General features: G+C 51.8%; 1 protein-coding gene across 1 annotated transcript in view; it reads right to left on the reverse strand.

Annotated features, from left to right (window-relative positions):
- Positions 1–2,772: 2,772 nt before the first annotated feature.
- The window catches only part of RUNX3 (RUNX family transcription factor 3), a 35,230-nt gene continuing 10,871 nt past the window's right edge, over positions 2,773–27,131 (reverse strand). Inside the window, exons 4-5 of the mRNA XM_056509313.1 lie at positions 16,040–16,204; positions 2,773–4,740 (exon numbers count right to left, since the gene is read on the reverse strand). Coding sequence (XP_056365288.1) covers positions 4,217–4,740; positions 16,040–16,204 — 689 coding nt within the window. The 3' untranslated portion in view covers positions 2,773–4,216. The remainder of the gene's footprint in view (positions 4,741–16,039; positions 16,205–27,131) is intronic.

The raw sequence follows: 27,131 nt of genomic DNA on the forward strand, positions 1-27,131 counted from the left end.
TCTCTCTTCCCACTGCAGCTCTGAGCTGGGAGAAAAGCAGGGATCCGCCTGGAACAGAGAGTTCCTGTAAATAACAGCTACACCTCGGGGTGTTTCCTCTCCCGGTAGCTGCGAAGAAAAGGCTGCAAAGTCTCGGGTTTTCCTTGGAACATATTCCCGCTGGCCAGGGCTGTGGAGCCGGCTGCGAGCATTTATTGTGGTTTGGTTTGGGCTTTTCCTAATATATTTTTTAAATTTTTTTTCCCCCCCCTCTTTCCAGGCAAACGGAGATGCTGCAGAGGGGAGGCAGAGCTTTGGGAATGGCCCCGGCGCTCCTGCCCCGGGCTCATGAATAATTCTGGCGCGGATAATTCTTGGCAGTGGATCCCATTGTGAGCTGGGATCTTTTTATTTCTGCCTTTCAGCTGTCATTTGGGTTGTGGAGGCGAGCGCTGAGTGCTGAGGGGTCTGGGCTGGCACCGTTTGGGTCCTGCTGGATTTTTGCGGAGATTTTGGGGCTGGGGACGGCGCTGACGGGAGGAGGGAAGGAGGGGATGCGGGGCTGGGATGCAGCGATGGCCCCGCCAGGGCTGCCCGGGGAGGGGAGCGCTCAGAGCCCTCTGGAGAGGTTTAAATGGGATTTCGGGGAGGGTTCTACATCCTTCTAGAGAGGTTTAAATGGGATTTTGGGGAGGGGAGCGCTCCAGAGCCCTCTGGAGAGGTTTAAATGGGATTTCGGGGAGGGTTCTACATCCTTCTAGAGAGGTTTAAATGGGATTTTGGGGAGGGGAGCGCTCCAGAGCCCTCTGGAGAAGTTTAAATGGGATTTCGGGGAGGATTCTGCACCCCTCTAGAGAGGTTTAAATGGGATTTCTAGGAAGGTTCTACACCCATCTGGAGAGGTTTAAATGGGATTTTGGGGAGCGCTCCAGAGCCCTCTGGAGTGGTTTAAATGGTTTTTGGGGAGGGTTCTACACCCGTCTAGAGAGGTTTAAATGGGAATTTCTGGGAGGGTTCTACATCCCTCTAGAGAGGCTTAAATGGGAATTTCTGGGAGGGCTCTACACTCCTCTGGAGAGGTTTAAATAGGATTTCGGGGAGCTCAGGTCCTCCCACTTTTGCCTGCCCTCCCCTGGACCCCCCTGTGGTGCCAAATTGAGGCCAAAAGCAGCTCCCAAACACCGGATCTGAAACACCGAGGTGCTCTGAATGGGCCGAAAATCAGAGCCTGGAGAAAGAGCAGCGGCAGGAACCTTCCCTTGTACCGGGACAGGGAAGGAGAAGCAGGAGGAACCTTCCTTTGTACCGGGACAGGGAAGGAGAGCAGGAGGAACCTTCCCTTGTATCGGGACAGGGAAGGAGAAGCAGGAGGAACCTTCCCTTGTATCGGGACAGGGAAGGAGAAGCAGGAGGAACCTTCCCTTGTACCGGGACAGGGAAGGAGAGCAGGAGGAACCTTCCCTTGTACCGGGACAGGGAAGGAGAAGCAGGAGGAGCCTCCCCGGCCCGGGCACGACCCCCGGCGAGAAGTGACAGGCGGGAGGCAGCGGGGCCATTGTAACCATTCGTTTATTGTTCCACATGGCATTGACAGGATTATTACACGGCCACGGCCAGCGGAGCAGAAATGAGCCCACCCCAGAAAAGCAGAGCTGTCCCCCAGCCCTGGCTCTGTCCCCAGGACACTCCTCCAGGCCCAGCTTCAGGAGCAGAGCCTCCTCTTCCTCTCCCCCTCCCCATCTCCCCCCTCCCCAGTGACAAGTGCTACAGGTTAAAAATTGGGCTACATATTAAATATAGGGCGTTCCCTTCAAGTAGGGCTGGGGTATTACAGAAATAACCACATTTTTTGGTATCACTAGCTTTTTTTTTTTTTTTTTTTTTTTTTTAATGTCCATCATAAGACACCATTAAAAAACCCAACAACTTTAGCCTTCTTTATCTACAGAGATCTCTGATCTCGTCTCCTTAGTCTGGTGATATTTTACCCTGCACATACAAGTATTAGAAGCATTATTAAGAATCGTATCCTTCAACACATTTAAGAATTATATTATTATAACAAATAAGACCAAAAATTAGATTTTATAGTTAAATATTCTGTGAGCCAGACAAAGGGGCTTTACTGTACAAGCGATTGTGCATCTTTTTTTTTTTTTTAAAAAAAAAGCAAATTATAGTGCAAAGCAAAAAACATTGGCCTGTCTCGTGACCATTTGCATACAACAGAGGTGCATCTATTTACACCTTCACATGACAATATGTCATAAAAACAACATCGTTGCCATTCTTTTAATTATTTTCTCTTTTAAAACTCGCTACAAACAGTCTTAAATTAACCTACAGCTACGAATGCCTTGTTTCCTTTGTGCTTTCAACCAGTGGGATGGGATGACAAATGCAAAAAGGCATCAGAACACAGGGCAGGCTGCCCTGTCCAGCTCCAGAGCCAGCACTAAGGCAAGTGGAGGTTGCAGTTTTGCTGGGGTACGGCATTTTTAAAAAAAAATATTATTATCATTATTAGCATCATCATTATTATTATTATTACTGAAAAGAGTTGTTCTTGGTTGCTTGTGGAGCTCAGTGGTCATGGCAGCTCTCCAGGGCAGCCAGAGCCGTGGTAGTGCAATGGCAGCGCTCTGTGCTGAGGGTGACCGGCTGCCAGCTGCCAGCTGGGGACAGGTGACAAGGCTGGGATGGTGTGGCTGAGGCACAGGGGCCAGCAGGGCAGCTCTGGGGGCTCGGTTTCCTTGTGTTTATGGGAGAAATGGGAGAAGAAAGGCAGCACTGGGGCTGGGCTGTGCGCTGTGTGCCCCCCCAGCCCTGCCAGCACCAGGAATCCTGAATCCAGCCCCGGTTCCCGGGCCAGCAGAGGGCACAGCCGGCCTGCAGGAGGTGACAAACGCTGTGCTGTGCATCACAGCCACCCTGAGCTGGCCTTGGAGGAGCCCACAGCCCCCCACCCTGGCCCTGTGCTGCAATCTCTTTGGTGTCAGCTCTGAGGGTGTGTGGTGCTTGTTCCTGCAATTCCTGCAAATGCCACCTGATGCCACCGCCACCAGTGGCACTGGAGTGTCCCCTCTTCATTTTATTCCTCTACAGGAGATCCCTGTGCTCACCTGGGGTCACCTGGGGGAAGGAGAGAAGGGTGAGGGGTCACAAGCATCAATTCACAGCATCCACCAGGAGTGGAACCTGCTCCTTCCTGCAGATGTCAGAGCTTTCAGGATGTGAGTCAAAATAAGAAATTGTGTTAGTCCTCTCTGGGTGAGAACATGGGAAAGGACCAGAACAGAATTATGATGCTTTGCCACTCGGAGGGGGTGGAAGGAACACCTGGAGAACGGTGGCAAAGCCGTGCCAAAGGCTCCTGAGCCCCTTGGAAGTGCATCTCAAACATCTCAGACTGTCCTGAACGCTGCCTTCACTTCAGCCACCAGCACTGAGGTTTGCTAAGGGGAGCAAAGAGCTGAATGGTGAGGTCAGGACAAGAGAGCAAACAAACAAAACAAAACATCTCTGTAAAAAGTACATCTCGTGTGTAAACATGGAGGGGTGAGCCAGGCCTGGGGTCAGCCACGTTACTGATTGACAAACGACAACAGTGACAGCAAAATGAACAATACAACTTCTGTCGTCACCAAATAATAACAATAATCACATCACAGCTCTTGTTCACGTGGCTGACTGAGCCCCTGGCTGTGCTGCAAACCCCACTGCTCTTTGGTGCTCAGGGACCCTTCACCAGCAGGGAGGGAAGGACAGGAGGCAATGGGGATTTTTCTTTTTTTTCTCCTTTTTTTTTTTTAAGTTCAGTCCTCTTGCACTGGCAGAGACATGGCTCAGATGACTCCGTGGTGTTTTCTCTTCTCTGAACCGTTTTGCAGAGGAAAGGTGAGATTCTCCTCACTTCTGAATGCTTTGTGTGGGGAAGAGGTGCAAGTGAGATGAACGAGAAGTGTTCTGCAAGTACCAAACATCTGATTCCACACGTCCTTGGTTTTTTTTTTTCCCTATGTACAATCCACATACCTAAAACACACGGAAGGAACCACATCAAGCGACACATTCAAGCCTCGAGGGCGTTCACCTTGAAATGTAACGAAGGTCTCGGTCCATCTTCGCTTGATGTTTGCATGCAGAGGATCCTTTGGGTTTGGAAGACTTTGGTTTACCTTTTCCCTTGGTGGCTCCCAAAGGAGTTAAAGCCCTCTCTGCCCAGCCGAGCTGCTCCTCAGTAGGGTCTCCAGACCGACTCATCCATCCTGCCCGTGGTGCTCATGGCCGTGGGGGAATTGCTGTGGCTGCCATCCGCATCCACGCCGTCGCTCTGCGCGCCCAGCCCCGCGTTCATCAGGCTGTTCCCCGCCGAGGCGCTGCTGCAGGAGGACAGCATGCGGGTGGGCGAGCGCTCGCCCCCGGCCACCATGGAGAACTGGTAGGAGCCCGAGGACGTCCCGTAGTACAAGTGGTAGGGAGAGGGGTTGGCCTGGAAGGGCCCGCTCTGGTTCTGCGTGGAGCTGGGGTAGGGCGGCGGCAGGTAGGTGTGGTGGAAGCGGGTGGCGGCGGGCATGCCGCTCATGCTGATGCCGCCGATGCCCGTGGCCGAGGGGGTGGCGGTGTAGGGGAAGGCGGCGGACATGGCGCCGGGGTAATGCATCCGCGGGTCGGAGAAACGCGTCTCGGTCAGCGCCGGCAGCGCCGGGAAGGAGCGCTCGAACTGCCGCGGGTCCGAGAAGGGGCTCAGCTCCGACGTGCCTGCGGGACAGGGCGTGGAAATACAATATACCACATGGAACTGGACAGGGGGTGGTTGCTGTATTTCACTTCTATACCACATGGAACTGGACAGGGGGTGCTTGTTGTATCTCACTTATACAACATGGAACTGGACAGGGGGTGGTTAGAGCATTCCCAAGGAATTAGGAGGAAAGCACCTCTTGGAAAGAGCGGAGGTGTGGATGATACAACTGTCCCTGAAAAAAGCCCTTGGGATTTCATACCCTGAGACAATGAAACTTTTCAGGAGAAATGCTCACCCCCTTATTGAAACTCCTGTTATCATTTAGGATTTCTGATGGTCTTTAACTTTACTAGATGATTGGTCTTTTCTCACCTAGAATATCAAAGTAATTGGATAGTTCTCAACTTACAATTTTACTGGTTAGAATGTCAATCCCCCTAAACCCTATAAAAACCCCTTGCTATGCTATATATCTGGATTTTGCTGGTAGAACCCTTAAATAAAGCTCCCTTGGGAACCTCTACAGTGACTCCCAAGATCTCATTCCTGGCTAGCTGAGAAGCTGACCTTCTGCCTCAGGGGCCAGCTATCTGGATTCCTGTAGCAGCCTGAAGCTAGAACCATCCTAGCCCTGGCAGCTACACTGAGGGACTTAAATAAAAAACCCTAAACCCATTTTGTTTAAGTTGCTCCCATTTCCTGTCCTGAAATTTGTTGTTTCCTATCCAAGAAGGGACACGGCTAAGCTGACTTCTCTTAGGGGTCTATTCATCTCAGGCAGATTAAAGCAGCACACCCCATAAACACAGAAAAAAGATGTTTAGCCATGACATCAGCTGTGTAGTAAATAAATGGAGGCAGGCCCCAGACGGCTGGGGCTGGGATCATCCATCCCTGCTGTATACACACACACACACACACGGAGACAGGCAGGAAAAGCTGGAGCCCAGACCAGCCTGCTAAGCCTTCTTGTGGGTGGCCTGTTCGTGCTGATACCATCAGGGGATGGAGCTGATAAACACACAGCTGAAAACTCCCAAGCCAGGAGCCACAGTATCCCTCTGCTTGAGTTCTTTGTGTATTTTTCTCCTTCCAAGAGGATGAGGAGAGTGAGAAAATCAGGCTCTGTGCTGGGGGAAGGGAGGCTCGGGGCAGTGTGGTGGGGATGGTCCCCAGCTCTGTTGGATAACAGAGCCCCCCATACCTTTTCCTGGAGGGTCTAAGCCCAGAGGAGATCACAATCACAGCCAGCTTGGAACTGGAAAGAGACCTTGACTTTGGATCCCCTGCTCCTGCAGGAAGCCCAGGTTAGGTGGGATCCATAGCAGAAGCTCCTTTGGGCAGCTGGAGGCATTCCCGTGGCTCCCTTGGCTGTCCCAAGGCTGAGACAGAGCCCAGGAACCTCTGCCCGTGGTGCATCAAAGCAGAGAGAAATGAGGTTTGCTCTCCAAGGAGAGAAGTGAAACCTCTGTCCTTCAGACCTGCTCTATTTTCCTCTTGTTAAAAGCAGGGCCTTTCTCCTTTGCTGGAGCCTTTTTTTGATCACATCATCTGGATTTTGTATCCCTCAGAGCAAGAAACCGTGAGGTGAGTATGCTAAACACGCCTGTTGGTTTTGGAGATGCAAACACACATCCAGAGGATTGTGTGGCTGCTCTGCATGCACAGGGACGTGTGTTTCAGACCTGTTTATTCCAATGAAGCATTTTTAAATTCTCAGAGCTGGCATTCCAGGCCCTGAAGCATTTCCCCAGGAGAAAACACTTGATTCAATCCCTTGCAGCTACCCAGTGACACGGGCACGCTCTGGAGGAGCAGGTATGGAGGGGATTTGATGTGAACCTGCCTCTTGTGATCCCAGGTGAGTGTTTCAGCCGCGGCAGGAGAAGGGGAGGATCCTCCCTGCCTTCCTCCCTCCCCTGCAGCCTTTTTGCGGGCGCCCAGCAGCGCCTGCCTTCCCACGCAGGCTCCAGGAGGGGAAGGGCGGGGGAGCACCTGCTTTGTGAACGTGGCTGTGGCTTTGGGGCCGAGATAAGAGAGGAGCAGCTCAAAGCTGGCCTGAACCACACGGCTCCGCACACACCCGGCAATGCAAAGCGCCCCCTCCGTGCTGGGCTGGCTGGAAAGAAACACAGAGGTGGGAAAAAATATCCCAAAGGTGATTTCAGACTCCAGCAGGAGTATGGATCCCTGATCCCATCTGGATCCCTGGGAGCTGAGGTTTGGAGATCAGATCGGTGAGAGGCAGCCCCACAGTGGTGGTAGAAATCCAGCAGCATCACAGTTTGAGATTAGGGCGATTGTTCAAACCTGCTCTAAACTAAAAACCCAAAAAAGCACCAGGAGGTCGCACCCGTGACCCACCAGGGCCTGGCCTGGGCTGCAGCATTTCCCAGCGCTGAAAGAACTAATAACAAAGTGAATAAACTGGACTTCAACTCACAAAAAAACTCTTCTAAATTTGTCATCTCTTCAGAACAGCAAAAGGTTTTGTTACTTAGAATTTTAGTGCTAAAAAGTGTTTTGCCTGTTATTTTTCTCTCTGAGAAAAATATTTCCTCGAACCAGTTAAGGAAAGAACTGCTTAAATCTGTTTCCTAAAGAAACCCCATTCAAAAATTTTCTCCCAAATTCTCCCTAAACCAGAACAACTCAGCAACCCTGCACTGAGAAAAGGCAGCTCCAAACCCCCAAACACCCAGACTGCTGCTGCCTTCCCCCATGGCAATCTCACACCGTGCTCCTTCATGACTTTTCACAGCTCCAGAAATAATATTCCATAAAATGCAAATCGAAATCCAACCTGAGCGCTCAGGGCACATTTCCCTTTTCCTCTGTAACGCACTCCAAGAGGGTTTTTTTTTTAAGAGGCTAAGTTTTGTTGGCCTGAACTTGCAGCGTTTGGCAGTGGGTCCCTGCTATTAATTTAGAGCATGTAAGAGTGTTAATTACGGCTGTGTGTGACAGGCAGGGCACAGTGAGGGCTGGAGACACTCGGGTGGGCACAGAGGGAGCTCTGGCCAGGGGTTCAGAGCCAATCTGCCAATTCGGATCCTCCAAAAAGCGAAACCCTCAGTGCCAAGCCCTCGGGTGGAATCCACAGCCAGCACAGCCATGAGGCGTCCGTGCGGCCGCGACCAGCTCGCTTTCACCCCGCCCGCCTTGGGCTCTAAGTCTGGCCCAGAATAAAGCTCCAGCTTTCCCTGACCAGTCTCGGGTTACAAATAAACCCCAAAACCACTCAAAAAAACAAAACCGCGGTGGGCCCGGGCCGGGCAGGGCTCGCCGCCAGCAGGGGGCGCCCGCCGGGCCGCGGGAGGAGGCGGCGGCAGCGGGGCCGGGGCCCGCCATGGCCTCAGCCCGGCCCTCAGGGATGCCCCTCTGTCCTGTGTCTTTCACCTCAGGGTTTCTGCTCCATCTTTGTCCTCGCCTCAGGGCTTCCCTCTATCCTGTGTCCTTCACATGAGGGCTGCCCCTCCATCTTGGACTCCTCACCTTAAGGCAGCCCCTCTGTCCTGTGTCTTTCACCTCAGGGCAGCCCCTCCATCTTGGTCCTTGCTTCAGGGTTTCCCTCTGTCCTGTGTCCTTCACCTCAGGGCTGCCCATCCATCCTATGTCCTTCATCTCAGGGTTCCCCCTCCATCTTGGTCCTTGCCTCAGGGTTGCCCCTCTGCCCTGTGTCCTTCACATCAGGGTTTCCCCTCCATCTTGTCCGTGCCTCAGGGCTCCCCTCTGTCCCTTGTCTTTCACCTCCCGGCTGCCCCTCAATCCTGTCTCCTTCACTTCACGACTGTCTGTCCAGCTCAGCACCCTCACCTCAGCCTCAGCACCCCCTCCATCCTGGCTCCGTCACCTCAGGGTTTCCTCTCCATCCCATCTCCTTCACCTCAGGGCTGTCCCTCCATCCTGGTTGCCTCAAATCAGAGCCACACAGCCCCTGCCCCACATCCGAGGAAATCTCCACTGAAACCCCAGCGAGATCCAAATAAAACATGGCCATTAACGCCCTCCATAACCACCTAACTCAGCAGCAAAGCCCCCCTGTCACAGCCGGGATCAAACAGCAGCCTGGAGCCAGCACTGCTGAGCAAAGCCAGGGAACAAGGAGTGGGTGAAGCTTCACCCTCAGATCCCACATTCCCTTTGGAATCACAGCTGAAAATGAGCTTAAAAACCCCGTCTTGCTGTCCCCTTCCCCAGCACATCTCACACACATCTGCTCCGTAGTGCTGCCTCCGAGGATTTACTACGGTTTTCCCTCGCTTACTCGCCGTCCAGCCCCCATTTGCTTTTTTGGACCCTGGCAATCCGAGCTTGAGTACTTCAGTTGTCCAGCTGCCAATCAAAATATTTGAAGGAAATGTTTATTTTCTTCTCGAAATCACACCAGCTGCTGCACTAACTGAATAAGCCCATTTAGCTGTAAGAATTTAACCATTGTAAGAGTGAATTGAGTCCCCCAACTTCTCCAAAATCTGACCCAATCTATCAGCGGAAATGTCAATGTTTTGGATGGGAGTTTGGGGAAGTGTGGAATGTGTATTAAATAAAAGCCATGTAAAGGTCAAAGCCCTGATTAGTAATGCCACTGTCTCCTCCTTAGGGCTGAGCTGCCCTGGGACCGCAGAGGCCGGGACACACCCCATGATTTAATTGTGCAGCTGCAATTTGCACCTTTTGAGGACCCCCAAGTCCCCCCCCAACACGTGGGGCTGGATAGAAAAATGCTTTGAAAGCTGCTCAGCCCCTTTCCAGATAAAACAACAGCGCTGCAGTGACACAGCAGCTCTCTCCCCACCTCGGAGACAATACAGGTCTTTCCTTGGGTGGGTGGCCAGGAGATAAATGCGAAGAGATGCCCCTGATGGGAGCCAGACCTTGGCTGGGTCATGGTGGCAAGGGCTGGCCATGAGGTGGGGAGGGCTGGTTCCTGAGGTTGCCAACCACAGAGGTTTCTCTGGGTGTGTTCAGCCGCCTCCCTTCAGACCACATCGGGTTTGGGATGGAGTGGAACTGGTCCCTGCACCCTGGCGGGGTCAGGGCTGGTGGGTCTGCTCTGAGGTCCCTGGAAGCCTTTGAGGAGATGAGGCAATGGACCCTGCAGATTGTTTTAGGGATTGATGTGCATCCATTGATGTGCTGCCACTACCTCCTGACCCAGGAGCACACCTGCTCTGCCTGGAGGGAAGAATGGGCAGCAAAATCAGTGTCAGGACCTCTTCAGTTCTGCAGTGGTACCCAGACAACCAGCCCAGCCCAGGCACGTGGCAGAGCACAGCACTGGAGCCTGGTGTACAGCAGGATCATCATTATCAGATTGTCTGGGGCTAGGCAGGGACGTGTGGAACCTGAGCAGCTCCTCAGCAGCCCAGATACCACCTGGTCCCCACCTTAGAGATGTGGGGAGCACGCGGTGGCTGATGAACCCAGCCAGCAATAAACCTGAGCCTGTGTGGATGTTACTCAATAAATAACTCACAGTGTGTAAGACACACAGAGAATAAAGAGAATTTAAAGGGAATTTGATAGTGTGTCACTCTCCAAGTGTATAGAATATAAAATATCTTCAGTCTGGCCATAGATCACTGTTCTAATTCTACGCACATGTGTGCCTTGCAAAATTGTTATGAAAAATCTACCTCAGGGGAAAAAGCCCTCCTTTCCTGTCTTACTGCACAATGATTGACAATGTAAACACTAATGATACTTCATGCTTCTGTATATAACACACCAGCTCGTGTGTGATGAGTGGGGACAGACATTCCCACTCTGGATGTACCTCTGGCTGTTTTTTCTCTGCTCGTTTCTGTCACTCTTGGACCTCCAAGCCATCTCTGAGTATTTCTCTGATCTTTGTCCCCTCTCCATTTCCTTCCCCTGATGGCAATAACTCCATGTGGAAGCACAGAGAAGGCCAGGAGAAGGAGAGAATCTCCATGGGAAGGTGCAGGAGGTGAAGGCCCAGCTCATCTCTGGAGCAGGCGCCGCTCTCCTCCCCACCCACGCGTGCAGGCACGCTCTCACGCCTCTGTCACGTATGTTAACAAGTTCATTTGTTTCCAAGTCAGAGCCAACTAAAAAAGAAAACGGCCCCTTCCTCCCAGCCTACGTAAAATAGAGCAAAATATATTTTGGGGGAGGAGGGGAGGTGTTGAAAAAAAAAAAAAAAGGAGGGTGTGAACAGCATCCGTTGTTACACGCCCATGGAGCACTGCCTGTATCTGATAGAACCAGCTCTCACAAACTGGGTGCACGGACTTCCTCTGCAGAGCCTGACAAAAAATGCAAACCCCAAACCAAAACACAACACCCCACAGGTCCTTATCACAGCATCGTCAGGCACTACCTCAACACTGCCAAGCACGTTTGCTGCTCATTTTGTGATTCTCCCCGAACAGCGTGTGCTGCCGTGCACACACACACACGGCCCCAAGCCCATCCCTTCGAGGAGCACAAACCCAGCTCCTGGGTCCTCTCCACCCCAAATACACCGAGCAGCAGCAGGGCAGGGAAATTCCCAGGTATTCCCAGCTGGGTGAATCATGCACTGCATCTCAACCTCTTCTGCAAACCCTTTCCATTGGGATGCTCCAATTCTCTGCACCCATCCTCCTGGGCAGGACCCTGCTCCTAATTCCAGTGTGGATTTATGCAGAACCAGGTCAGCCCCATGTCCAGTGTTCTCCAGAGCTTACATTAGCTCCTCTGCCTCGCAGTGCTCACCCCCTCGATGTATTTACACAGAGCAATCAGCTCCGCTCCCCGCCTGCCCTTTGCTAGACTAAACAAGCGCAGCTCTCCCAGATTCCGGCACAGCCTGGCTCATCCCCGACCCTCTGCCCGCATCCCCCTGGCCGGCACATCCCGCGGTCCCGCCGCTAATGAATAACGGTGCTAATTGGGTGGGCTGAGCGGCGATGGCAGGCGCTCCCTCCGCCCTGCCCGCGCCTCGCTCTTTACCTGTTATTCAAAGGGTATTAAAACAAATTAACAAGCCCTGACTACATGAAAGGAAGCTGCTGGATTTACAACCCAGCCTGCAGCTAGACCACCTTGCCTGCCGAGCAGGTTTGGGCCAGGCTGCGTGTGCCATGGGAATCCCACTGCGGAGGGGTGGTGGCACGGGGGGATCCAGGGGCTCCCGGGCTGGGGGCTGCCCACCCCAAGCTGCAAAATCCCGTCTTAAAGGCAGGATGGCACCTCTGGGGCAAATTCCAGGGGAATCCCTGCTGCTCTGTAGGGATGCAGCACCTGAGCCCTGGCTGGGGGACAGCCACACAAACACAGTGGTTGTGGGTGCCTGGACTCTGTCCTGGGGTAAACTCCTGCTCTGTGGTTCACCTGTGACTGTTCCATGCCAAATTCACTGCAGGGACATCACAAATGTAAAGGAGAGGAGCAGAAAAGCAGTTTAAAGATAGACACAGAGGCCTGAAAGCAGGCAGGAAACCCATCTCGAGCGTGTTCCTTCCTTTGAGGCTGAAGCTGAATCCCACAATATGTTTTCTTCCCACTAATGCTTGCCTAGCTTCCTTTGGAAACAATTTAGTCTCTGCCCGTGGTAGAATGTTTTTATCCATTAAGAAACGGATATTTTAAAGAAACCATAAGTCAATCTGGACAGGGATTAGGAAGCAGCAATTCAGTGTATTTGCTGGGCCCATAATTCAGGACTTAACCTCAGAGCAGCCACGTTGCATTTCAGAAACAATAGGGGCACTTGCTGCCTATGCCAAGAGGCTTCTTAAAAGTAATGTAATACTTTAAAAATGTATATTTAAAAAGAAAAAGAGAGAGAAAGACTTTATTTTAAAGGCACACAATGAAGCATTCTGCTGATGATAAAAATGTTGAGCTGACCTGAAGTAATGGATTGGGAATGAAGCTGAGCAAATTTCAGATCAGGAGATCTGAAGCTCTTCACTAATGAGCACAGAGTCTCCCAAAAACCATTCAGCAGGCACTGGGGCTAGGAGAGGCTTGCAAAAGGATCCAACATTTACTGTTCTACCTGTGAAATCCCTGTTCTCCCTGTCTAAGGGAGTCTGGCTTCTCTGCAGCAAAAACAAGAGTGTGCACGGGGAGTGAAGTGCATGAATCCCAACAGTTCTCTCAGGTACCAAGGAGATCCAATCTAAAATCCCTTTGCAATTGTCCTGGTGAGCACAAGGCCCCTCCATGTGCTGGACAAGGCACACAATTGCTTTGGAGTGGTTGAAGATATTTCTACCACAGACCTCAAGCGTGGGCAGTCCTGCTCTGCTGTGCTGGGAACAAAACTGCTCAGCCTGAGCCACTGCTGAGATGTGGGCAAGGGAGGACCCAGAGATTTGGGGGCTGCTGTGTCTGTCACCAGCCCATCTCCCCTGAGCCAGAAGGGCCCTGAGAAGCAGCTGAAGGCAGACACCAGAAGTCCCTTTAACATCTTGCTTCACTTCTGAGAGCTACTTGATTTTTTTTTTTTAGGCTGAAAGGCAAAACTCGAGTGTAGCAGGCACGCAAGGCTCTGGCTTGGCGTGCCCCGTAATAAGGAACCATTTCAAGCCATCCTAATGACAGCTTGGTGTCTCGCTGCGGGGATGGCAGAGCTGGGATTGCAAACACTCACATTTTCCAGACCTCTCTGGAGAAGCATTGGGCCAATTCCTCCACAGAGGCTCTGCTCAGCTGAAGCCAGGGAAGCAGAGCTGGATGGTGATGGGGCTCTGCCTGGGCCAGATTCTCATCACAGCCACAGGGGGTGAACACAGAGTTGCCCTCTTCACCCCCAGAGCAGCACTAGTGGAATGAGATCTGCTGTGTGCAGGGCTGCCTGTGTCCATCCCATCTGGGGACAGGCATGGGAAGGGATCACATCTCTGTCCCCATCTGAGTGGGGCAAGGCAGGGCCAGAGCCACTGAAATACCCTGAACTGGAGAGAGAGGGATCTGACCTCCTCTCTCTTCCCGTGTTTCCTGGCTTGCCCTTCAGAAACCATCACCTTTGTCTTACCAGGAGGCTTTTGGTTTGAGACCATTTAACCTCAGGATGATCATTTTACATGGGGGCTATTTATAACCTCCAGGGGCTGCTTTTCTGAAAGCCTCTGCGAGTGGCTGAGGGCCAGACCCTTCTCCCACTCCCAGCACTGTCCTTGCTGTGATCTCCACCTCAGGAGGAGAGATTGGACTGGGCCAGAGCAAACACCTCTCCCAAGAACCCCAATTCTCCCAATCCCTCTCTATCTCCTGCCTGCCTAAAACCCCAAACTCCACGTGCTGTGTTCAGGGATTTGAGGTTCTGGGATCCCCCTGCAGTGGCTGAGGCTATTCCTGAGCATCCCAGCTCCCAGCCTGCTTTTGCCAGGAGCAGATTAGGAAGTTTTTGCAAACTGCTTTGTCAGCAGAACAGGGAGGCTGAGCACCCCCAGCACACGAGAGAGAGCTGGGCACTGGTGGAGAGAAAATCCTCCCTGTCCCATTCTTAAATCCCTGCACAGGGATGCTAAAAACATTAACTTGGGGAGCAGCCATGAAAGATAACGGGGCTGGATGAACCCTGGGCTGCCCCATCACCCCTCCCTGCTGGTATCTCATTCTGCTTCCCACTAATCAGCCTCTCCTGCTACCCAAGAACGTGCCAAGTTGTGAGAATTACAGGCCTGTTAACTCCTGTGTTGTTCTTGGCACGGGCCGGGCTCCACTTGCTCGGCTAAAAATTATGATCTTTGTGAATAAGCCGTGTGTGTGTGAGAGAAAGAGGGGTTTTTAAAATGATGGTTATGATTGGTCATAGCCAGAGCTGTGTCAAAAGGACAAGGCTGAGATGAAAATTACGGAGCTGGTCCTGCTCTGAGTTACTCTGGTAGGAACCCACAGTGATTTTAAGACGGTTCCTCCGACTCGGGAACGAGGGAGCCAAGAGCAGAGCGTGCACAAACCAGCATTCCTGGGACTTCGGATTCACTCCACAGGAATGATTTCAGAGGCTAATTTTGTGTGTCTCCACTCCTGCTGTCACTTGACATTTGGGAATTTGGCAGGGGCGGTAGCTTGTGGCCAGCTCCATTTTTTTGCTCGTTGAATTTGTGTCATCACCTGATTCTTCGCTCCAAACGACGCTCTTTGGGTTTCTGGCACTGCAGGGGGCTGTGCTAATTTAAAATACAAATCTTTTTTTCTTCCCCCAAGAATCTCTTTCTTTATGATGCAGCCAATGGGACAAGCCTAGAAAACTCTTTCTCTCTCTCTTGCTTTTTTAAAAAAAACCCGAATGATAATCCTACACAAAACGCCCGTGTTCTTCTCATAAACCCTGTAATATCAATGAGAATTCCAAGCGTGGAGATTTGCATTTCAATGAGAAATAAATTAAATTTTCTCTGTAATTTTGGGCTGGGAGGAGCGGCGCAGCTTTTACAGTTTGGGGAACATTTTCAAACATGTTTTTACACCTAAAACCCCTCTCTGCCAATGACGCCGAGGCTTTCAAACAACCATATCCCTTCTGGAAACAAGCACGAGGGTTTTGGGAGATTTTTCTGTGCAACTTTCCCAGAAGGGCCACTTCTCTACCAAAATTCCAAATACAGACAGCTTAAAAGCTGTTCCTTGAAGCCCTGTTAGTATTTCTGCTGATTTCTGGAGGAAAGGGACCATGGAAAAGCAGCACAGAAAAGAACAGAACCATCTCTTAATCCATCCTGGCAGCATCTGCCTGTGCAGAAGGATGGAAGCAGCACAGCAGCTGAGATATTTTTATATCTTTTGCTTAGTTTGGGACTGAAATCCTGGAATGAGCAGCCTGATCTCTCTCAGGTATCTCCAGTGGCAATTCCTGCCCCTGTCCTGGCAGCAAGCTGCGGATTCCTGGGGAACGCCCAGGGACTCGGGCGCTCTTTGCCGCTGGCAGATGTGGGAAGAGCAAAGCTCTGTGTGTGTGTGTGTGTGCCTGTGCAGGTGTGCACAGTGTGGGGAGCTATGCTGGAGCTGGGCAAGGGATCACCACACTTGGCAGCCACACAATGCTAAGGAACTGTTGGGATTAGCATGGAAAGCTCAGAACCCTCCCTGGCTGCACAGCCAGAGCGTCCCTGCCTTCAAAGGTGCTGCTCTCACCTCCCTCACACTCCTGCTGCTCAGCCTTCCCCCAAAACCCAGGTCTAATGGTGCAAAAAGTGACTTAATAGTGCAAAAATGGTCAAGAAATCCACATCAACCTCTCCATAGCTCCTTAACCAGTGAAGAGCTGGGCTCCTGCTCTAAAATCCCATCCAGAGGGCTGTTCCCACTCAGCCATGCCACAGGGTGACACTGGGGCAGCCAGGAGCTCACCTTGGATCGGAGTCTGAGCCTGGGAGGCGAAGTGGCTGGGGGTGCTGAGGGACCCCCGGGGGTTGGGGGTGCTGGGGGTGACTCTCATGGACTGGCGCAGCCGCTCCAGCTCTCCGTAGCGGTCGGTGAAGGGCTTGGCTTGGTCTTCCAGCTTTTGTCTGTGCCCTGGAACAGGATAAAAGAGTCTGGTATCTGATCAGCTCCCCTTTGGTTGCACAGGGAGCCAGCACTGCTCTGTCTCTGTGGTTTGCTGTTACTCACACGGGATAAGGGGTGCCAGCCCCGGCAGAGAGCAGATGGACACAGTGACCCCCTGGGAGGCTCCAGATCATCCAGAGAGTCTCCAGGAGCTGGATCAGGATGGCCCTGCCCAAGCCACCAGCCCCCACCAGCCCTAAACGCTGAGGGGAGATTCGTACAAGGCAGGAGAAACCATGTCCTGGCAAAGTGGGGGCTGGGGAACCAGCAAACATTGGATTTTAAGTATTTTCTACAGCTTTTACTCATTGCACAGAGAACAAACTCTCATCTTACTCCAGCCCCCTCCCAGCTGTGCCCACCCAGCTCAGCCAGAGCCCGGTTGGGCTGGAGGAGGAGAGGAGGGATGGGATCACACCTCAGCCACCTCACTTTGCTTCTCTCTGTTCCTCTTTCCTGCCCATAAAACGGGCAGACTAATCACCCACCTCCCCCAGGCAGGGCAGCAGCTAATGAGCCTTCACAAAGCACTCCCAGCTCCTTAGGTAGCAGCTGCTGGCACAGGGCAATAATTATTAAATGTATGCTAATTGTCCCGAGGCGAGAGGCACATGAAACGCACTTGATACATAACTTTCACATTTTGCTGTATTAATCATCCCCAAACAGCTTCACTCTCTCTGGATTCCAGTCTCAGTTACACCCGCACAAAGCTGGAGGGGCTCCAGAGTGTTGGAGTCAGTCGGTTGAGGGTCTCTCTGAATTTTTCAGAGAAAAATCAGAGTGCAAGGATTGGATTAAAGCTTTTGGATGGATTAAAGTATATTAAGCTACTCACACATAAAGCAGAAGTGTAAGTTTAAGTTTTAAAATAAGTAAGCGAGTCAGTAAGTAAATTTTAATATGAGCTCTAGTGCTTTTAGTAAGTAAAAGGTTTTAAATGCTAGAGTAACAGTGTGAGTTTTAGTGAAAACTAATTCAGTGGAGGCTCCAAACACATAATTTTAAACATAATAGAGTTATAGTAAAAATATTGCTTTAATTTTTCAACTAAAACAAGATAAACCATATGCGTAGCGCTAACAATTCTAATAGATTGAAGAGCAGTAGTCCGAATTTGTGTCTTAGCTTGTTGGGAAGGTTCTATATAAAAGCACAAATTGAGCAGAGCTGGTACTTTTTATATTGCTTTTGCCATTATTTTTTGCTATAACCAACAGCCAAGAAGAAGAACAAGAGCAACATCAGCAGCTTCTGCTTCCATCTGGGACTTTAGACTGAAACTGTGACTGTGCTTTTCGAGACTGATACACCTTTCCAATGAACAGCTTGACAGCAGCTATCAGCTGCTTCGAGGAAGTTGGTGCCCCGGAGCTGGATGCTCCCCAGGAGGAGTCTCGGTTCCCCACCGAGTGCGGGGCTCCCTCCTCGCTTCTCGCTCCCCGCACGGACCGTGCCCGTGGCACCGCCTGGCCCGTGGCACGGGAGCGGCACAGAAACCCTCCCGCAGCCTGGTCAGGTCCTGCAGCTCCACATCCACCCAGCCACGCTCGGCTCTTTTAAAGAAGGAGAGGAAAGCAGAGCAGTTTAAAAGGCGATAAACTCAGGCACCTCTCGGCAGCGCTGCCGCTGCCCTCCCCCTCACATCTGCAGAGTCAGTTTAGAGCAAAGTCACAGAAAGTCCCCGCACTTCCCCCTGTTTAAACCCGACCTCTGCTGCCTCCTGATCTCCCCTTGCTTGGCTCGGCTGGGAAGATGCTGCATGGCTGGGATGGGAGGGGAGCACATGGGCTCCAGAGGGGAACTCGCACTCCCAGCTGAGCTCCAGGGGTGTCCCACCATCAAACCCCTCCCAGCCACAGGTTCTGAGGGGCTTTGATCCCTCTCTGCTCTCTCCACATCCCCTCCAAGCTCTGTAATCCCCAGACTTCCAGGGATGTGAGAGTCCAAAGCGAGGGAAAACGTGCTGGCACCAGAGAGGAAAACTTGGGGAGGATGAACTCAGCAGAAAGCAAAAACCCGGCGGTATTTTGGAAATGTACTTTCCCTGCTGTGTGAAGCTAACCAAGGAAACCTCAAAGCAAGACTGTAAAGGATCTCTTCTCATCTCTGTGTGTCCCCAGACCTCAGGCACCTCTGCAGGACCCTTGGAGCTATGAGCAGCATCTGCCACACGGTGCTTTCTCCAGGGGAAAAGTGTGTGCACTGAGGTGCCTTGCTTTAGCCCACATTTTATTACTTCACTGTACATTTAAGCCCAGAAGAAGAAAAACAGGGTTCTATTTCACTTTTACCCAGTTTTTTTTTGGGCAGAGCTTCTCAGGAAAGCCAAAAGGACTTCAAAGACCAAGCTCCCCAGAAATCTAATCAAAATTAAATTCCCTTCCTCTATCTCAACACAAACCCTATCCTGTGGTGTTATCTGGCATGTGATGGGGAAAATCCTGAAAAAATATATCAAGTGATCTCTATGCTGATAATATTTTAAAGATTATTCAGCCGTGCAGCCTCACCAAGGGCTTCATGTGGCCGTGTCATGCTGCACTGTGGTTGCTCCGGTGCCAGCGCTGTCTGAACGTGGGCACAGCCCGTGGGCTTTGCCAGCCTGGAGCAAACACCCTCCTGAAGGGCCTGGCTTGTGGGAAAACCCAGCAATTCCCAGCAAAACCCCCTCCAAACCCCTGAAAAGAAAGTAGAGAACTTGATGCAAATAGAAGCCAAGGCAAACACGGGGTGGTGGGGTCAGGGATCTTCCCAGCTCTCCCAGACCCTCTCCAGTCTGGGTCCCACCCTGGCAGCCCCAAACTCTGTGAGACAAGGCAGAGAACGAGTTAAAAACCACCAGCTTGGCCTGGCAGCCCTCTGTAGCTCAGGCTGTCTCCCCAGGACTTCCTGCCGCTTGTCACTTAGGGCTGGGGACGTCAGACTTTGTCACGCAAGAGAGAATCGCTGTTAATGGGTTTCTTTCATCAGAACAACCTGAGCTTTTTAATTTCTGCAGCGGTTGGCTTCATTAAAAGCCCTTCCCCATCTGCCCACAGCTGTCACGGAGAGGAAACCAGAGAACAATAGCTCATACCTTAGAGAACAGGAAGGTGGTTTCTACCTTCACCCAAGCCCTGACTCAAAGCCTCCCGAAGCCAGTGGGCGGAATTTTCACTCGACTTCAAACAGCCCCAGCCCTCACCCCAAGAAATCTGTCTGAGAAGCCTTAATCACCCCAACCTGTGGATTTTGGGGCACAAAAGGCACTGTTGGGGTTGGGGATTCTGCACTGCATTTCCAGCTGGGTCTGCAGGTCAATATTTATGGAAAGAGCAGAGCCCAGCACCATCAAATGGTGGCAGCTCCTGACCTTGGGCACTGCTTGCCAGCAGTGCTGGGGTTTTACTGCTGGGTCAGGTTTCAGAATGGGGTAACTCTGGTATTGAACATGACATGATGTAAACATTGACAGATCACCTACAATCCTGATGTAAGAACAAGATCTGTATCAGCATATCAAACAAACGATCCCATTGAACACTTCCCAGCTGGAAGAGCCGACGTGAATTTGACACTTTAGGCCAGTAATAAGAAGCATACTGGAAGTTTTGGGTGTTTCCTTGGAATGCAGACAGCGAAACAGTGTGTGCCACACGAGCTCAGACCCTCAGAGCGATGATTTAAAGACATGCTTTCTGCATTAAAATATTTCAAAGAGCAAACAGAGCTCTGCTCTTCCTTCTAGCAGTGTGCAACCTGATGTGGCTTCCCAGGCTGGGACCAGGATGGAGTTTCCAGGCTGTGGAGGGGGAGTTCCAAAAAGCAGCTGATTTCCTCAGATTACTGAGATGCAGAATATAAAGTCAATCAAAGGCAGAAAGGGGCTGCAGGAACCTGATGGCTGAAGTGACAGGGAAATCTCAGAGCTGAGAGATTCGATCCAGAGCAGCGCTCTCAGGGGTGAGTGGGAGCCCCAGCTCCCTGATTTCTCTGCAGATGGAGCCAGATGAGAGCTGAGGAGCTGCACAGCCTCCCCCAGCCCTGCTGGGCTCAGAGCTGGGTGTCAGCTCAGCCCCAGCCCCAGCTCAGCCCCGTGCAGATGTTGGGAAGTGGCTGGGCCCTCCCTGGGAGCCTGGCTGCGGAATGCTGGCTCGAGCTGGAGCAGAGGAAACGCCGAGGGACGTTCATGAGCACACACACACACACTGCAGATCACTGCCCAGCTCCAGGCAGGAGGGGGTGAGAGCCAGAGAGGGTGGCATGGGCTGGCACAGCCCACCATCCTCCCAAATATTCCCAGCCTGACTCCAGGGCTGAGCCAAGCTCACCAGGAGCAGTCCCTGCACACAAAGCCGTGGCTCAGTCTCTGCACGTCAGGGAGAAGGGACCACAAGAAAGGAATCAGCAGTGGATAAAACTCAATGTGCAAAACACCTTTCAAATCCCTCGGAATAGGTACTTCAGAGAGACACACCAGTCCTCTGCAGAGGCTGCAATTTTTTTTCCCAGTCTGAGTCTGGGCTAGACTATCAAGTCCCAGCATGTGCTCCAGAAAGAAGCCACATGTGAAACAAACTCCTGTGTTATGGGAACAGCAGGGCTGTCCCTCGCAGCAGATGCTGGGCTGGTTTCATCTTTGCACACCTCTAACACAAGGCAGCAGCATCGCTCAGAACATTCCCTGGATGTTCACCTCCAGCTCAGACCCACCATGGGAAATGCCCAGCCAAGAAGAATTGATTGGGAAGGAGGGAGGGGAGGCCAGTGCCGAGCTGGGAGCTGGAAGGGACTCAGAGGTGACGCAGGATGACGGAGGTGCCCCAACCCCGCTGCTCAAATCAGAGCCCAGGAGTTCACAGGAGGGAGCAGGAGAGAAACGCTGCTCCTGAACAAAGTCAGGCACAGATAACTCATTATTCACATGTTTGAAGTTGGCCTGCTTACGCCATTTGGAAGGAGAATCAGTCACGGCCGGGCTTTGCTTTGGTTTCCTCTGGCTTTCGTGAGACACTGCTGCTACTGTCTTTCTGCAGCTCGGGGAGAAAGGGGAGTGTGGCGCAATGCTCGCATGTCCTGGCACAGCCTGCACACCAGCAACCAAAGGAAAATAATATTTAAAGGGGTGGGGGAGAGAATTAGGAAGGAGAAAAAAAAAAAAAAAAAAAAAAAAAAAGAAAATAAAAAAGAAGAAGAAAAAAGCTGCTAATTTATAAAGCTTTTTTAGCTGGTGGTGGTCTGAGATGAATTGGCTGCCTCTAAAAGGATGAAAATAAATATCCCTCTTTTTGAAGGAAATAGGCTGGCTCTGGGCCAGCTGGCAGGAAGCACAGAGATATGTTGCATTTACAGTAGGTTTTTAGTGTCTGAAGCTCCAGCAGCAGCAGAGATGTTCGTTCTAGGCAGGCTGGGATTGATTAGGAGGCTTTGGGAGCCCCTGATCTCCTCTCACTGCTGGGTTAGTGCTGAGACCTCGCCCCTCTCCCTGCCCACCCTGTGCCCACCCACCCTGGCAAGTCTCTGATAAACCTTTGGTTGTGCTGGGAGACCCCAAAACTCAGCCCTCTGGAAGGAAAACAAAGCAGGGCATTAATCTGAACAGAAATCCAGAGCAGTGCTTCCAGAAGCTTCAGGGATTCAGGAGCTGTGGCCCATTCCCAAATCCAAGGGAACATCACGCCCGAATTTCCATGCAACTGTGGCTCAGATGCCTGAAGGACACAAAATCCCTATTCCCAGGATTTCAAGAGCCTTTCTGGATTTGCAAAAATATTTGAAGCCCTTCAGATCACAGGGAAAGCTGAGGGTATTCTCAGCATTGATAAAACTCATCAGGTTCAAGCATTCAGCCTGCTCCTGCCTTGCTGAAAATCCCCACCAGTGCTTTCCTGCCTTTTTCCATCCCTGAGAACTCTGAAAATCTGCCCCAGGGCGAGCAGGGTGGGGGTTAAAAGTTGTGATTTACAGATGTGAAAGCTGCAGGCCGGGTGTCAGGGCGCAGCAGGTGGCTGCACATCTGCGGGAAACGGGGCAGCTCTCAGAGCAGGGCGCCAAAACCACCAGCCCTAGTGGCCTCTGCAGCCACCCCCAGCTCCAGGAAGGCAAAATTCACCTGTGGGCTGTGATCTGGTTCTCATGGAGTCAGGCAAGCTCGCTGATTCCGAGGTTTCTGGGCTGGGTGCTGGGAGGAAGCAGACAGATCTCAAGGACACCCAGCTGCTGTTGCCTCAGCCCCGGCTGAGATCAGATTTTCAGATCCCACAGAGCCGTGGAGAGATGCCAGCCCCACCGAGCTCCTGCTGCTATCTAACAACCTGCACTGGGACCTACCAGTAGAGCTGGTTCCTCCCAGTTCACAACCTGTTCCAATAGGGCAAGCACATCAAATTCCTTGGGGTGACACTGCTTGAGGACACCGTGCCCAGGGGAGGATCAGCTGCAGGGCTCAGCCCCGTGCTAGGAATTCAGTGGTTCAGCTGATGGAGCTGAGATGTCCCTGGTGCTGTGGGGAGGGAGCAGCAATCTGCCAGCCTGGCCTGTGCCCTCGGGAAAAATCCCAAATTTTCACAAGGTTTGAGGGTGCTGAGCCCTGATTTCCCCTTTGGCAGAGCTGGAGCTGAGCCCTGGCTCAAATATGTCAATATTTGAATATTGATCCTGTCCATGGCTGGACTGAGCTGCAAACTCCATCTCCAGAACCTGGAGTTTCCTTCTGGATAATCACGAGCTTTGCACTGGAAGGAGAAGCCCCAGAGTGATGGCACCTGCACAGCACCTTCATCCTCATCCTCATCCTCATCCTCATCCTCATGCTCCCCAAAGCCAAGGGAGCAAAGCTGACCACGAGGAAAGGAGTTCACTGCTCCCACATCTGGTTTGGGATTGGACAATCCCATCCCATCCCATCCCATCCCATCCCATCCCATCCCATCCCATCCCATCCCATCCCATCCCATCCCATCCCATCCCATCCCATCCCATCCCAGGGGGCTGGGGAGGGCAGCGGGGCACTCCCTGCTCGCTGTGCTCCTCCTCTTCCTCCGCTCTCTGCCCCGCTCCCCCCGCAGCGCTCGGAGACGCAGGAGAAAACACCAAATGATGCAAGCTGCTGTCTGAGCCCCTTCCGGAGGGACGTGAGTGGTTGATCGGGCTGCCTGCAGGACAGGTGACTGCGGAACAGAAGGGGCTTAGGAACCGAATCTCATTTCACTCTGAGTCAAATCCTCTTCCTCCCTCCGCCACATCATTAAAGTGATTGGTTGCACTGATAAACCCTTTCGGGAGGGAGAAACAAGATGTGTCCTGCCTGACGTCTGATGTGATCTTGTGGTTTTGGTTGGTAGTTCTGGTCCTTTAGCTGTTGTGTTCCCTGAAATGAAGCTTGCCTTTTAGCCCTGCCTGTTTTATTTTTTCACCTCTTTCCTTTTCAATCTGTGTCTCTTCTCTCTGTCCTCCCCAGCTCCTGAATCCTGCCCGAGGGAGCTGGGCATTAATGCATTAATGCTGCATTAATTAATGGATTAATGCTGCATTAATAATAACCCTGCCAATCCTCCTCCACATCCCCAGGAGTTACAGACAGGGAAACTGAGGCACGAGACAAAATGCTGCTCCTTTGGGAAGGAGTGAAGCTCACCCACGGCCTCACAAAAATCCCTTTTTGGTGCCACCTGCATCCCAGCCCAGCCCCCCATCCTGCACAGCTCCCTTTGGATCACGCTGCTGCATCCAGCAGGAATTTCCTTTGTTGTGTGTTTGAATTGTATTTGAATTTCTTTTACTCCTGACACAACCTGACACACAGCACCACCAACATCCTCCTGGAAAAAAACCCTTCAATGCAACTTAATCCCCCAAACATCCCTGAATGACCACCAGATCCCCCAGAAAACCCCTGTGATCAGTTTAATCTGTCCCAAATACAAAATCAATGCCCATTTCTCCTCTCTGAGTTATTTCCAAAGCCACCCCAGGGCCAGGTTTGCCTCTTCCACCCCAGCAAAAGCCGTGCCCTGGGGTTTTCCCCAAGCTTTCAAAAGCAGGAGGTGTTGCAACCAATCCCAACAAAGATTCCTTTGTAGGAACCCAGCAAAAATAATTCCCCTGTTCTGACTCCCAATATTGCTGCAGTGAGGAAATATTGGCTGTTTTCAAGTGAAATGATTCTGAAATTGTTACACAGCAGGAGGTTGGAAAAGAGAGGTGGAATTTACTGCATGTGGCGAAGAAAATAATTAGAGGAGCTCATTTACTGGAGCCCAGATCATTTCAGCTGAGCCCAGATCATTTCTGCTGCTCTGTTATTCCTTCTGAGGCTCGGGGAGAGCACCACGGGCTCTGGGGATGGAGGGATGGGAGCGGCTTTGATCCTGCTCTGCTGCCCCGGGGAATGATCCCCAGCCCGGGGCAAAGGCTCCTGCAGGAGCTGGGGAGCCCCAAGGTTCCCCAAAAGGCTCTTGGATGAACTGAGGAGCCCCAAGACTCTCCCAAAACTCCTGCAGGAACTGGGGAGCCCCAAGACTCCCCCAAAAGGCTCCTCCATGACTTAAGGAGCTCCAAGATTCCCCAAAAGGCTCCTGCAGCAATTGAGGAGCCCCGAGGCTCTTCCAAAGTCTCCTGGATGAACTGAGGAGCCCCAAGGCTCCTCCAAAACTCCTGCAGGAACTGGGGAGCCCCAAGGTTCCCTCAAAGGTTCCTACAGGATTTGAGGAGCCCTGAGCCTCCCTCAAAGGTTCCTGCAGGAATTAAGGAGCTCCAGAGTTCTCCCAAAGGCTCCTGTAGAAACTGCGGAGCCCCAAGGCTCCCCCAAAACTCCTGCAGGATTTGAGAAGCCCCAAGGTTCCCCCAAAGGCTCCTGCAGGAATTAAGGAGCCCTGAGCCCCCACAAAGGCTCCTGCAGGATTTGAGGAGCCCCAAGGTTCCCCCAAAGGCTCGTGCAGGATTTGAGGAGCCCTGAGCCCCCCCAAAGGCTCCTGCAGGATTTGAGGAGCCCTGAGCCTCCCCCAAAGGCTCCTGCAGGATTTGAGGAGCCCCGAGCTCCCCCAAAGGCTCCTGCAGGATTTGAGGAGCCCCGAGCTCCCCCAAAGGCTCCAGGATGAACAGAGCCCTTCTGCTCCCCAGGCAGGGTGGCTCAGGGAGGTGCAGGCACCCAGGAGCTGCACAGGCTGCACCCCACAGAAGCAGAGATGAGCCCCATGACTCTGAGCAGTGAGGAACACCCCAGGACACTCCAGGACACCCCAGGACACCCCAGGACACCCCAGGGGAGCTCCCAGCAGGTCCCTGAGCAGCCAAAGCTCCGGGATGGGCTCGTGGAGTTCCCTCGGACCCTCCTGGAGCAGCCTCGAGCTCAGGCAATAGGGAAGCCATAAAGGCCACTCAGGATTTCCTCCTCTTCCTCCCCAGGGGATGGGACAGGGCTCCCAAAGTGGGAAAATTGAGTATTAAATTAGAACAGATTACAGCAGTTTGACATGGACAAATCACAGTCCAGGAAGCGCTGATGTCATTTATTTATTTAAATTATCTTGGATTGATTTTGTTGCATTTTTTTTTCTCCTATTTTTTCCTTCTTTTTGCCATCCCTTTTTTTTTTTTTTTTTTTTTTTTCCCTAATTCCCAGACAATCTGGGAACTGTCTGTGTATTTATTTCTAGCTAAGGACAAGCAGGGGAATAAAACAAAAGACCTCAATAATACCCAAAACTATCACCCCACGGGAGCACTTCAGCACTGAGTCTGCTTTTAATTACAGAAAACATCTCCAGCTCGAGTTTTATGCAGCCCCACAAGGGAGCCTTTTGGCCAAGATAAAGATCTGGAATTGGACAATACTGGCACAGCCCAGCCCTGTCCTGGGTCTCCACTCGAGCTTCTGAGAGGCACAAGGCTCTCCAATAATTTATTCTCCCAAATCTCTGAGGATAAATGTGCAGAAAGCACAGGATCTCTGCCTCCAGCTCCAGAAATTGCTCACAGGAATATGGGAACAGGGGAGCATTTTGCCCCTGCTCCTCTTTGGCTCCCATCCCATAACCCCACTCCATCTTCCTCACCACTCAGTGAATCCCAATTTCCCCTGGATTGGGAGAATTTTCTTTCACCACCTCCAGGTTCCTCCATCCCACAGAGCATCATCCCAACCTTCCCACAGCATTCCCAAACCCTGCAGAGCTCCCCCAGCTCCTCCCAGAGCTGCTTCAAACCATAACAAAACTCAGGGAAAACCTGGTTTTGTCTCATCTGAGGAGAAAACACAACCTGGATTTACACAAAACGTCCCAAAGCAGGGGGGGCAAAATCCCCCCAGGGCTGGGGAGCAGCTCAGCTGAGGGGTCCCAGCCCTGCACAGAAAATTCACTTTTCTCAAAGGTAACAGCAACGTTTCTGTTTCATATTTTCCTATTTTTAGCCCCTTCAGAAAAAGAGGGAATCCCTGAGAGATGCTCTTTGTCACAAGCAGCGAGCAGAGGTCAGAAATCTCACCAGAAAATGCTTTTAAAGAATGCAAACCCCATGGAAATAACCAAGTCTGCAATCTGATAAACAGAGTGCTTTGTACTTCTGGTGGCATTTAAGCCACGAAAGCAGGAGAACAGAACCCAGGTACAATATTGCACTTTTCCCCTCTCTCACTCAAACAGTTTCAGTTTTGTTATTTCTGGAGAAAAAAATCTCAGCCACGAGAGATGGGGATGGCAGTGGAGGGTCACTCATTGTTCCAGCACAATCCTGTGCTTCCTTTTTCTATCTGGATTCTACTAGGAATAAAAAAAAAGGGGAAAAAATCCCTTTTAGTGGAAGGTGTGCAGAGCAGCCAGGCTGGGGCATCAGGGCCACGACCACAGCCCAGCCAGGCTGGGTTTACACACAAGATTTCCCTTTCCAGTCCCACTTTCTCATGGTTTTTTGG

This window comes from Oenanthe melanoleuca, chromosome 23, assembly GCF_029582105.1.
Source record: "Oenanthe melanoleuca isolate GR-GAL-2019-014 chromosome 23, OMel1.0, whole genome shotgun sequence".
Taxonomy (NCBI): Eukaryota; Metazoa; Chordata; class Aves; order Passeriformes; family Muscicapidae; genus Oenanthe; species Oenanthe melanoleuca.